General features: G+C 53.3%; 1 protein-coding gene across 1 annotated transcript; it reads right to left on the bottom strand.

Annotated features, from left to right (window-relative positions):
• Positions 1–6,889: 6,889 nt before the first annotated feature.
• On the bottom strand, positions 6,890–9,760 carry LOC130147614 (acrosin-like). The gene is made up of 5 exons (XM_056335052.1): positions 9,250–9,760; positions 8,732–8,932; positions 8,129–8,394; positions 7,697–7,860; positions 6,890–7,231 (listed from the first exon to the last, which is right to left on the bottom strand). Exons 1-5 carry the CDS (start codon positions 9,336–9,338, stop codon positions 6,890–6,892), a joined length of 1,062 nt encoding a protein of 353 aa, XP_056191027.1. The 5' UTR covers positions 9,339–9,760.
• Positions 9,761–12,384: the final 2,624 nt, after the last annotated feature.

Genomic DNA, 12,384 nt, shown 5'->3' with positions numbered 1-12,384 from the left:
ACCCTCCGTTCCCTTCCCACCTTCGGGGGACGGAGGATCTAGTTTCCCTTTGCCCTTTTTACCTCATCAGCTTTTTCCCCCATGCCTATTGATGGTGGGGCACGAGGGGTTGGCTCAAAACGGACTTTATGCCCTGACCAAGTCTGTACAACTTTCTCCAATTTCTAGGCCAGGAGCCCATCCATTAGATCCTAGAGAATACCTCCCTGGAGCCCCAGCTGCCACCAGTCGGCTTAGGGGCCTCCCTCTGCCAGGATCAGTAAATTGGACCCATTTCGAATTCTGACTTCTTGGAGCCTGTGCGAGGCATCCCTCAGCTTTTCCCGCAGTTTGTACAGCTCTCGTTTCAGTCTTTGCCAGGATCCACCAACGAGACCACGTTTTCTCCCAAAGTTAATTAGCTCTTGGGCAACTTCCCCCCACCTAACTCTGTCTGATATGGGGGTATTTTGTATCTTCCCCTGGAGCTGGATCCCAATGGGTTTTAAAGAATCAGGATTAGATTAATCCTCAGATTAGAGGAGTCATCCTTCTGGGTCCACAGGCATCATCATGGGAGAGCCCTGGTGGCACTCCAGCCTTCTGTCATACATCATCTGCAGGCAAGCTGCCTCTTGTACACTTTCTACCAGCTGATCCATCATACCGGTTATGGCTAGGGGGTCTCCCCTCTCCAAAGGGTTCAGTCCCCCAGCCCAATAGTCTGCCCTCTGTGTTAATGACCATGGGGCCCGATGGTTGCCAGTAGTTAAAAACACACCTGGACCCCAGTATCCTTCTGCTTCCTTCTCTGACAACAAAATCCCATCTCCTCCTGACAAGGACACTTTCCAAACATATTCTGTTTTGGATTCCTTTGGAGTCCTTGCAAAATCCTTCCTTAATTTTGCTAACTCAGTTGCTTAGTAACAATCTGGGGACAAGTGTCATTGTCTGTCTCATATAAATACTCAGTCTTAACAAGAGGATACATGTGAGGTGCGTTTTCTGCTGTGTCTTTTGCTCTCTGTAAATCCCCCTGGGGATATATTTGTCTAATCCCTTTCTCTGTTAACTTCAACTCTACCTTCCAAAACGACTCACTTGCTTTCCGCAATTCTTCTCATAATGTTTCTTTTAACAAAGCATTCTGGTTTCTCTCCTGCTCTAAGAGCTGTTTGGTCTCTTCTAACTGCTCTCTGAGTTTTAACTGCCATTTTCAAGGAATCTACCACGGTATCATCTTGACACAATCTTTGCCTCCTATCTTCCAGGGCTCCTGCCCAACTTGCTCCTAAAATGGCACAACTTATGGATTTCCTCTTCCCAGGCCCAACTTTAGCCTCCGTCTGCAATATCATGACCCTATCCACTACACTATAGTGGTTGGAACCACTGATTTTTTGCTCATTCTCACCCTTGGGGAGCTCGGCGAGCATGATAGGTTCCCAAAAATCATCCAGTTTATATAAATCTCCGGCCCATACTTTAGTGGGGGAAACATCACGAACCTCTGTAGAAGTGTGGGCACTCCTTTCACCAAAGAGGGGTTATTTTGTCCTGAGATGGCCTCACTGTATGTTCGCTGCTACTACACCCACCTCCCTTCACCCTCTGGAGGTCACACTTTTAAACTGCTTTAGAGACTCGTCTCTTGTTCAATTCTGTCGCTTAGTCCTTCTTCACCTCTTTTCCTCACGGACAAACAGAACCGCGGACTCAGACTCTGCACTCACTTCGTACCAAGGTAGGTGTCAGGCACACACACAAGAGTCTCTCATAAAGAACCTGGCAATTTCTGTTTCACTGAGAATCCTGTCCGTGACACCAATTAAAATGTTACATGCCCGTCTGAGACCGGAGCGTGGTTCTGTTTGTATTCTCGGGAACAGAATGAAGACTCAAAATGGAGTCAAGAGCCAAGGAACTTTATTTGCCCAACAAGAAATACGTGAATGCAAAGGGGGAGTGAGAGTGACAGATTAAGAGAGGAAGGAAGGAAAGAAAGAAGTTAAGAAGGAAAGGCTTACAGCAACAGCTACCACCCCGGAGCTGCCGTGTCCCGACAGTCCGATACGTTTCCATGTCCGGTGGGGGAACGTTCCGTCCAATGTTGGTTCCTTTTTTTTATAGAGTTGTTACAAGCTGTTCTGCTTAACCACACCTTCCACCTGTCACCACTGTCACCGAAATTGGGAGTCAAACCTCTTAACACCATTGCAGCATTAGAGCAGCAGGCACTCCTTTATTGCAGCGCTGGGTGCTCGGTGGCATCTCCACAAATCAGGCACACCTGTGTAGGTTTTACTGTTACATTTATACAGAAAATTACAAGGTCATATGTAGGACAAGGCCTCAAGGACAAGAGTCCAAGTACTGATAGCCTGATGAATAGAGACTTGTTAGAACTGGTAGGACACAAGCCCTGGGAGCAAAGGAACAAGCTAACTGCAGACCCCTGAGCCGGCACAGTTAAGGAGGCAACCAGACGGACAGAGAAACAAGTAGCCAGATAAGGGAATGGATGGCGCCGATATGTAATTAAGAAAGCTGCGTAGAAAGAAACTCCCTAACCTTGGAATAAAAATTATTGCTAGGTCAAGATAAACTAGTAAGTATCTATTGTTCTAACGGTGTGCCTTAAAAATTAACCAATTAGTGTTTTTTACGCTTAAGATTTAACCAATCAGTGTGTAATATGTAGAAGGTAGAAACATATATAATTGTAAGAAAATCACTAATAAATGGACACTTGCTTGCATCAAGCTGCGTCCCGTCTCTTCATTCGCCGCAGTCATACACTCCCAATTACAACGATTGGTTAGTAATTTGCATATAATTGTTATATTTGCTGTGTCATCCTTTTCTGTTACTATGCTTGCACAGGGGAAGGGTCTTCAGCTGGGCAAGGGTCTACTTGACCTGTGGGCATGATTTTTTGGTATTATAATGAAGGTAGTTCACTTCAGGACACCTTAAAAGTTAGTTTTGTTGCCAAGTGGGACAGCTGGATATCGGCCTTGCCAAGCTGTCCAATAACTCATCCCATACACAACAGAACCTGGGCGCTCTGGTTGTGGTCTGAGAGTAGGGTAGTCCTTAGTAGCTTAGTAGCTTAGTATGGTCTATAGCACAGGGATTTCAAATAACAGTCTGCGATAACAAGCAGCACAGCGATTCATACCTCACTGGTCAATAAGTATTAATGTAATTCTATCATGAAGGTTAATTCCTTAGAATCAAAATCTTCTTGTAACTAGCTGTTACATAAACACAAAATATAGGAAGATTCAGTAAAATTTTGAGATAATCTGCACCACTAGGATAAAGTAATTGTGGTAGTGGGAGATCACGATCTCCTACTCAAATGCTTGGGGAGACGAGCCGTCCCCCCCCAGCCTTGCTCCAGAAAGCCTCTGCACCCACTCCCCACTTCTGGTTTGGGAGGGCTCTGTCCTGCACGTGCCCCCTCCTCCCGCCTCCTTTCATGTCAGGAACCTGCTACTGGTGGGAGGAGAAGGCACTGATTCCTGATCAGCATCCCCACTCTTCGCTGGCTAAAGTGCTCCGATGCCAGGGTACCTCGCGAGCACCAGCTGGGATAGCTGGAAGGAACAGGGCGAGATGCCCAAAGCCATCCCCATCCCCACTGCACTCACCCAGCCGCATCATGGGCCTCTGTCGGCAGCACCTTCTCCTTGAGCTGCTCCAGCGTGTCCTTCCAGTGTGCCGTATTATCCTCTGTAATGTGTACCCTCGAGAACTTGGTGTGTGGGTTAGGAGGAAAAATCCACCGTGCATCCAGCATGGCAATAAACCACTGTCAGCTTCCTAAACTGTCCTTTGGCTCAGAGAGCTTTCTTGGTTATGATTTTCGGTAACAGAACATGGTGACCAAACGGGACCCGCTTTCCAGAATCTCGACAGACCAGAGAAATCATGACCACCGCAAGCACGCACGGGAGTAGTTTTGCCAGGGTTCTGAGATTCCCTGGCCAGGTGAATCTCCGTGACAGCTCTCTGGGATAACAGCGACATGGTCATAAACACTGAGGTTGCTTACAAAGAAGTCATATCGCATTGCGGGTTGAAGTCCCCCTGGTGGGTCAGAGTCCCCCCGGGATATTTGAAGCGCACAATTGTCCAATCCATATGCTGTTACGCGGATGCCCAGAGCCCAGATTTTGCCTCACGCTCATGTGAAACTTTGTTGGATTTTGTTTGCTGGATTTTGCCTCTGTCCAGTTTTGTTTGCAGGGTCTGGTTTAGGTATTGAGTGTTTGTGATTTTGAAACTTTGTACACTGCAGGAGCGGGCTGGAAACTAGGACCATGCGTGGCCATCAGTTAACTGAGGGGAATGTGCTCAAGCTTGTCTAGACAACAATTAACATGATGAGGCATGTTTACAGAGCACAGGGGAGTGGGAGACGGATGGCGCCAAGGATGGTGCCAAAGAAAGATAACACCTTGCTGTTAACTGATGGCAGTTAACCACCAATCAGGGATTGCCTAGTACGTAATTCTTAGCTTAAAGAACCAATCTGTTTAAAGCACGCAGCTTCTGAAAACATATATAAACTCGTGATTGTGTACAATAAATCGACATTTGCTTGCATCAAGCTGCGTCGCGTCTCTTAATTCGCCGCAGTACACACGGGATCTGGTCATTCTGCTAGAGGGAGTTGGTTCTTCAGAGTTCTTTTGGGTTGTTTATTAAGATGCTGGTGCACGTTTTGGGGTGACCCCCCCACTCAGACAAAATGGGCCGAATATTGTCATCACTGGTGGCCCTTGTATACCTTAGGTGATCAAGAGAAATGGCCTAGGAAAGGGAAGCATAATCTCCAATACAGCATGGCAGTTCATGTTCTTTTGGTACATGCAAAGGACAATGGGAAGAAGTCCCATAAGTGGGTTTGGTTTTTTGGCCTTGAGAAACAATCATGGAACAAGAAGTAAATAGACACTCATGATACTTGATGGCAATGTATTGATAATGATGGAGGGGAAGATAATTATTAATTGCCTTGATGTTGTTCTGCTTGTAGTGTTGGGAAAAGGAGTCTGAAAGGGGAGAATGAAGAAGAGGATGTGCAATTTCTGGTTTCAGGGCAGTGTTGCTGGTAATAGGGAGAGATTTTTGCTGAAGGTAAAAGAATGGTGTTGGGGAAAGCTCAGGAAGAGGATGCGAGGATAAATGGCTTTCGCTGCTTTGTTTGTGGGGCAGTCAGAGCTGCCTCCCTGCCCACCCGGTGATCTCTGCTGCAGAGTTGCTTTGGGTTTCCTTGCCCACTCCGTTACGGAGCAGCCAGAGCCAGCAGGCTTCTGAACACTGTGGGATTTCTCCTTTCAGGTCTGGTTGATCTGAATGAGGTGGGCACCTGGGGGGCTGCTCCTATGCCAGCCTAAATGGATCTTCCCACGTGCGTGCAGCTGCGTTCCAAAGAGCCAGACACGCACATACACACAGAGAGAGTGCCACAATGAATGTGAAGGGCAAAACAGATTGACACAGACAAAGCAATACCTTGACAAGTATCCCTGCAGATGTAGCCACTGCTTACACCCATGTGAATGCAGTCCAGGCCTTTCCTGGGTTTCCACATGTCCTGGTTTCAGCTGGGATAGAGTTAATTTTCTTCTTAGTGGCTAGTACAGTGCTGTGTTTTGCCTGTGATGTGAGAACAATGTTGATAGCCACACTGATGTTCTTAGTTGTTGCTGGGTAATGTTTATACTAAAGTCAAGGACTTTTTGGATTCTTGGGCCTTGCCAGCCAGAGTGCTGCGGGAGCACAAGAGACTGGGAAGGGACACAGCCAGGTCAGCTGCCCTGAACCAGCCAAAGAGGTATTCCATACCATGGGACGTCATGCTTGGTATAGAAAGTAGGAGGGTTAGCTGGGGAGGGATCGTTGCTCGGAGACTGGCTGCGCATCAGTCAGCAGGTGGTGAGCAGTTGTACTGTGCATCACTTGGGGGTTTTCTCCCCTTTTCCCTTTTCCTTTGGATTTTACCCTTTTCCCCCACCTTTCCATCCTAATTGTTACTATTATCATTGTTATTACTGATGTTCTTACCTCTTTATTCTGTTTAAATTATGAAATTGCTCTTATCTCAACCCTCAAGTTTTACATTCCTTTCTGATTCTCCTCCCCAGCCCTCCGGATGAGGAGGAGTGAGCAGGCGGCTGCGTGGTGCTTGGTTGCCGGCCGGCATTAAACCATGAGACCAGAGGATGAGGCTACTGAAACAGAAACACAGCTTCACTCCCTGGATTCATAAGCACAGCGTGTTCGTAGATGCCTCAGATAACAGTCTAGTAATTAAGTCCATGTCATATGTGGGGCTCAAGGCCAAGGCTCCCTCACCAGTGCCTGGTGCAAGCCTTGGGTCTTTCTAGATCTGTGTTTCCTGGGCCCTGAGAGTCCACGTTCAAGTTCGCTTGCGCCTCATACAGACGCACACAGGGATCCCACCAGGAGCGGGCCTAAGGCAGTCTGTGCTTCCAGCTGCCATCCCCAAGGCCCTGAGCCCCGCAATGACCTGCCTTCCCTTGTTCCACTGCACCCTCATCCTTCTTGCTGAGCAGGCAGAGCTTCAGCCCTTTGCTGTGACCCTTTGTGCCCGACTTGTCTGCCTGCAGCCTGCTTCCTCCGGCAGGTGCCGGGCGTGGAAGTCCTGGCCTTGCACACGAGACTGAAGAGGACTGGTGCCTGGTTAGCCACAGAACTGAAACACTTTATTGCAGGGACTCAGCCAGCTGAGCTCTTCCGTTGAGAGGAGCGCGGGCAGGACAGAGCAGGCCTTTGACACTGAGGCTGCCTTTGCATCAGCAGGCATTGCCCCAGCGGGAAATGGTGCTGGTGGTGCGCTGCAGCCAGCCCTGGATCCTCTCTGTCCGGCTAATCAAACCTTTTCTCCTATTAGGAACTGCACCAACTTCTGCAGCCAAGAAAGGAAATCCCACAGCTTCTGACCTCTAAATGGGAAGGGTATAAACCTTCCTGCTTCTGTTGGTGTTGGCCTGTGAATGGGGGTGGAGGTGAAGGCTGGCTGCGGCCTTGCAGTAGTCGCTACTGCTGTGTGCAGGCCCATCTGTTCCAGGATCCAGTTGTAGAAGTGCTGGGTGGAGGTGTAGACTCCGGGCTTCTTTGCTCTCGCACAGCCCATCCCCCAGCTGGTCAGGCCAACAAGCCAGAAGTAGTCAGCGCTCTTGTCTTGGCACACAAGAGGCCCACCGCTGTCCCCCTGCAGCAGAGGAGAGAGGATGAAGGGGTTGTTGGGTGGCCACCGTCAGCCCAGTGGCTGGCTCCTTCCCTCTCATGGCACTTCCAGAGCTGTATTTAGTGGCCAGCCAAGCTCTGGAGAAGCTTTCCTGGGAGGGGGCGGTGGGCCTGTAAGGCAGGGCTCGCTCTCCCTGCAGCACAGTTGTCCTGCAGGTGCTGCAGAAGGATGTTGCACGTTTGGGATGGTGAAGCTCTGGGCTGCCAAGGGCACTGGGTGGGCTTTGTGGACATAGTGCCAGGCCTCTGGGACAAGGCAGGCAGGCCCTGGGCAAAGGCGTGCAAAAGGGGAAGGGGGGTAAGGCCCTCAGCACTGGGGACACAGCAATGGGAGTGTGAGTGGCCAGGAAAAGCCCGTGACGGTGCAGGTTTGGGCGGTTGTGGCGGGGCTGCCCGTGCTGCCGGGGCTTGGCTTGTAGCACGCTCCTACCTGGCAGGTGTCGATGCCACCCTGCGGATAGCCAGCACAGATGTTGTGGGTGTGGATGGCCCCTCTGTACCAGCCGCTGCTGTTACAGACCCCGGCATCAATGAGGTGGACCTGGGCCTCCTGCAGCACATACGCCGATCCTCCAGCTGTGAAGAGCACAGAAAGGAATGAACACCCAGCAGCTCATTGCCAGTTCTCCTTCCCTGCGTGACTGAAGCCCTATCCCGGGGCTTGGCTTTGCATGTGGGGAGGCGCTGGACCGCTCCTTCCTTTCTGCCTTGCTCTGGGTCAGTGGCTCACGCCCCCCTCTCTAAGAGGCATACGTCCCCACAGCCTGATTCTGGCTTTCTCCTCTGCCGTCAGGAAGAGCAACCTGCCTCCCCAAGCTGGCCAAGCTTGCGCTCGCAACGTGACTACATTTTGGGAGCTCACCTCTTGCAGTCCTGGCACCCCAGCCACTGACGTAGCACTCTGTCAGCTCCGAGACTCTCAGCGAGGCATCGGGCACGCAGGCAAGCTGTACGTAGCTGTTGCACTGGACAGGCTGCTCCAGTTCCAGCAAGGCAATGTCGTTCCTCCGTGTGATATTACTGAAGTGCTGGTGAACCAGCAGCTGCTTGATGTTGCGCACCTGGGCCTCAGGTCCCAGCTGGGTCAGCTGGGTGGCACCTACCACCACCTGCCACATGGTGATGTTCCTGGAAGGCAGATGGAGAGAGGGCTCAGAGGGAGCAGAGCCACATGCTGCAGCAGCACAGCAGTTGCCCTGCCTTCTGCTTGGCAAGGAAGAGAGAAGAGCAGCACTAGGGAGGGTGCGACAGAGCACGTGCTTCTTGGGCTCAAGGAATGTCGAACTGGAGACTGCTGGGAAGCAGTGGCATGAGCCAGCCTTCTCCTGAGCAGCCTCTCAGGTGGCTGTGGAGTGCCCAGGCACTGGGTGTACTGCAGGGCAACAGGACATGCTGCAGCACGTGCTGCTGTGCTCAGGGCACCTGCTAGAGTGTGGGGCTAGCCCTGAACCCTGGTCCTCCTTACCTGGCCTCGATGAAGCAGTGGGCTGCTGTGAGGACCCACTGTGGGCTGATGAGGGAACCCCCGCAGATGTGCGCCGTGCCTCCTTCCAAGGGAGCCTCGATGCTGACGATCCAGGGCCAGGCCCCTGGCTGGGCATTTCGGACACCCACGACGTGTGACATACTGTAGTTCAAAGCCGCAGGCCGAAGGCCGCAGGTGCCTCTGTAACCAGAAACCCCATTCTGGTTAGCTCCATGGAAGCCTGCGCCATTCCGGCTAAAGGCCAGCCATCTTCCCTCCCTTAAAGGCATGGCCAGAGGGCCCGAGGAAACCCGTGGGGTGCGTGCCCGCTCCCCTTTCCTTGCTTTCTGCTTCAGCCCATAGACGAGCTGTGCCAGCAGCCTGGATGCTGGCAAGGAGCTGAGCCTCCCAGATGGCCTTCAAGAGCCACTGGGGAGGCCATGGGGGATAAGCAGGACCCCTCTAGAGAAGCTCACAAGGGTTGCCCAATCTCCCTCCCAGAGCCTCGGGCCACTTACCCACAGCTATCCCATGTGCCGTGCACAGGACAGCACATGGCCAGCAGGACAACGAGGAGGAGGAGAACATCCATCACTACCAGCAACATGTGGCAGCTGCAAGAACAAGGGCTTGTCACCACCAGTACGGCCGACGATGTACTGCCCGCAATATTCCTGTTGCCTGGGGTTCCCTTGGACGCGGGGCTGATGTCACAGAGTGCCTGGTTCCAGGTGCTGGGCGTGGTGGCGGTGGGGGAGGGATGGGGGGCAACAGGAGGGGTTCCAAGCAGGACTGGAGGCGGAAGCTGGGATCGCACACCCCCTGACAGAGCCCCACGCAATGCCCTGCTTGCACGATCAGGGTGGGCAGGCCCCGTGGCAGGCAGCAGCGCCTGGCTCCCAGCTCTGCCTGCTAACAGCTCACAGGGCAACACCCAGCGTGGCCTCGCAGCCTCTTTGGGGAGTTCCCTGCCGCCCTGCTCTCTGCAGCCCTGTGCCACCGGCTCCTTCCCAATAAACAGACACACAACAAAGAACACAATGACTACAGCAGCATGTGCGTGCTTGGGTGTTGAAGAGCCAATCTGTTGATGGCCGTGGCACCAAGCAGTTCTGGGCAAGCCAAATAAGCCAAGCACAGCCCAGCAACGTCAACCTTCCTGCACAAAGCACAGTGAAATGCAGGTGCAGCACACTCCTCACTGGCCATGTCAGCCACAGCAACGCGCTCTGGCAGGCATCGTGTCCTTGCTGTCTGTGAGTTGGATTGCTATTCTGGGCACACACTGACCATGGCACTTGTGGGAAGGACAAGCAATGTTAAGCTCTAGAGAGAGAGAAGGATGCTCCTGCTCTCAGCCCTACATGCCATTGTCGCAGCTTTGCAAGTGCTTGTGCTGCGATGAAGAGACGGGACGCAGCTTGACGCAAGCAAATGTCAATTTACTGTACAGAGGCCTCTGGACAGAAAGCCGGACTTGTTTGGGGAGGGAGCATGCTCCAGCATCATCCGCAGAGCCATAAGAACTCCTTTCACTGCATGATCAAGAGGAAGCAAAGGGCATGCCCATGTTTCCAGAGATCCCAGTTCAGCTGGAGGCATGCCCTGCAGTCCTGGGTAGGAACAGAGCTGGGAGCTGCAGCACCATGGCTTGCCGGGGCCCAAGCACAGAGCAAGAGGAGGACGGTCCTGGCAGCTTCAGAGGCAGGCCCTTCTGCAGCTCCCGCAGGGGGGGGCATGCCTAGGTGGGCAGCAGCTGAGGGCATGCATGCTCAAGCACCTCCAAGTCCTTCCTGCCTCTGGGAGGTGGAGAGGTGGCCAGTGGTTGGCAGGCCTGGTCCTCTTGCAAGGTGGGGACGCTGGGGCTGAGCAGGCACGTCGGCTGACACCGCAGGCCATCCACATGCCTGAGAGGCTCTCTCTCCCCTCTTGCTTGTCACCTCGTCCAGCTTCAGGTTCACTAGTGAGCTGTGCACGCGCACAGGGCTCCCAGCAGCAGCTGGCCCGAGACACTGGGGCTTTCCAAGTGCTGGCTGCCTGTGGCCTGTCTTGCCGTCGGCCTTTGCTAGCAGCCAGGCCTGGGGACCCACCGTGTGGCAGGTGCAGAATGGGACCACACAGGAAGGGCTTTGGGGTGGCTCTCCGAAAGAAGCCAGTGGGTACTGTGGTGATTAGGCGCAGGGCTCAGGCAAGCAAGGCAGCCAGCACTTTGCTTCTGTGTGACCGGCTCCTTGATCCCCCCTTCTCTCCATTTGCCGTGCTTATACGTGCCCCTCATCTTCCCTGAGTCCTGCCTCTCTCAGCCCTGCTCTCCTCCCAGACACGGGGCCAAGCCCAGTTATTTTTTCCCCCTTTGCTCCCAGGTTTGCCCCATCTGTCAACACACGTGGTCTTTGGGTGTTGTTAGCTAGGTCACCTTGGACTTGTGTGCCATTACTGACGGGCTTGCCTGGGAACTGCTGTCCCTGCCAGAGTCCTCTCCGCCAAATGACCCCAATCTCTTCCTTCAAGCGTCTGTGAAGTGTGGCCACCTCTGACGGCATTCCCTGCTAGCCACCTGCCAAAACTGGTGCTGAAAGAGCAGGGTTTCCCCAGCAGACAAGTTGTCTTCTCCAAGGCCGCCTTCTGCCTGCTCTCAGCAGACACATGGGAACCGGCAGCCGGTCCCTTTTCAAAACACAAAGCAGCCTTGAGCCCGCTTGCTTGGAGGCCAGTTCTGGGGCCTAGGAAGCTCTGCTGCACCTCAAGGGCCTTGAGAGCAGCTCTTCCACTTTCAGACAGAGCCTGCGTGGTCCTCCTCCTCGGGACCCGATTGCTCCCTCCGCTGTGCGCCTTATGCCTCGCCACAGAAGCCAGGATGGCAGCAGGGAGCTGCCGCACCTTTCACAAGCTTGGAGGCTGCCATCCTTCAAGCCACTGCTCTCGACGCTCCAGGGACCTAGCCCTGCTGTGCAAATACAATGCACGTGCCTGGCTCCTGCTTCTCTCCTGCACTTCAGCAGGTGATTGAGCAAGGCTCCTCCAGTCAGTGGCAGAAGACAGACTGATGAGGTGAGAGTGATGAAAGATCTCGCAAAGCTGCGAACAATGGCATGTAGGGCTGAGAGCAGGAGCATCCTTCTCTCTCTGGAGCTTCACGTTGATTGCCCTTGCCACAAGTGCCATGGTCAGTGGGTGCCCAGAACAGCAATCCAACTCACAGACAGCAAGTACACGACGCCTGCCAGAGCGCGTTGCTGTGGCTGACATGGCCAGTGAGGAGTGTGCTGCACCTGCATTTCACTGTGCTTTGTGCAGGAAGGTTGACGTTGCTGGGCTGTGCTTGGCTTATTTGGCTTGCCCAGAACTGCTTGGTGCCACGGCCATCAACAGATTGGCTCTTCAACACCCAAGCACGCACATGCTGCTGTAGTCATTGTGTTCTTTGTTGTGTGTCTGTTTATTGGGAAGGAGCCGGTGGCACAGGGCTGCAGAGAGCAGGGCGGCAGGGAACTCCCCAAAGAGGCTGCGAGGCCACGCTGGGTGTTGCCCTGTGAGCTGTTAGCAGGCAGAGCTGGGAGCCAGGCGCTGCTGCCTGCCACGGGGCCTGCCCGCCCTGATCGTGCAAGCAGGGCATTGCGTGGGGCTCTGTCAGGGGTGTGCGATCCCAGCTT

This window comes from Falco biarmicus, chromosome 4, assembly GCF_023638135.1.
Source record: "Falco biarmicus isolate bFalBia1 chromosome 4, bFalBia1.pri, whole genome shotgun sequence".
Lineage (NCBI taxonomy): Eukaryota > Metazoa > Chordata > Aves > Falconiformes > Falconidae > Falco > Falco biarmicus.
The sequence above is the reverse complement of the archived record's forward strand: the minus strand, read 5'-3'. Positions and strand labels throughout refer to the sequence as shown.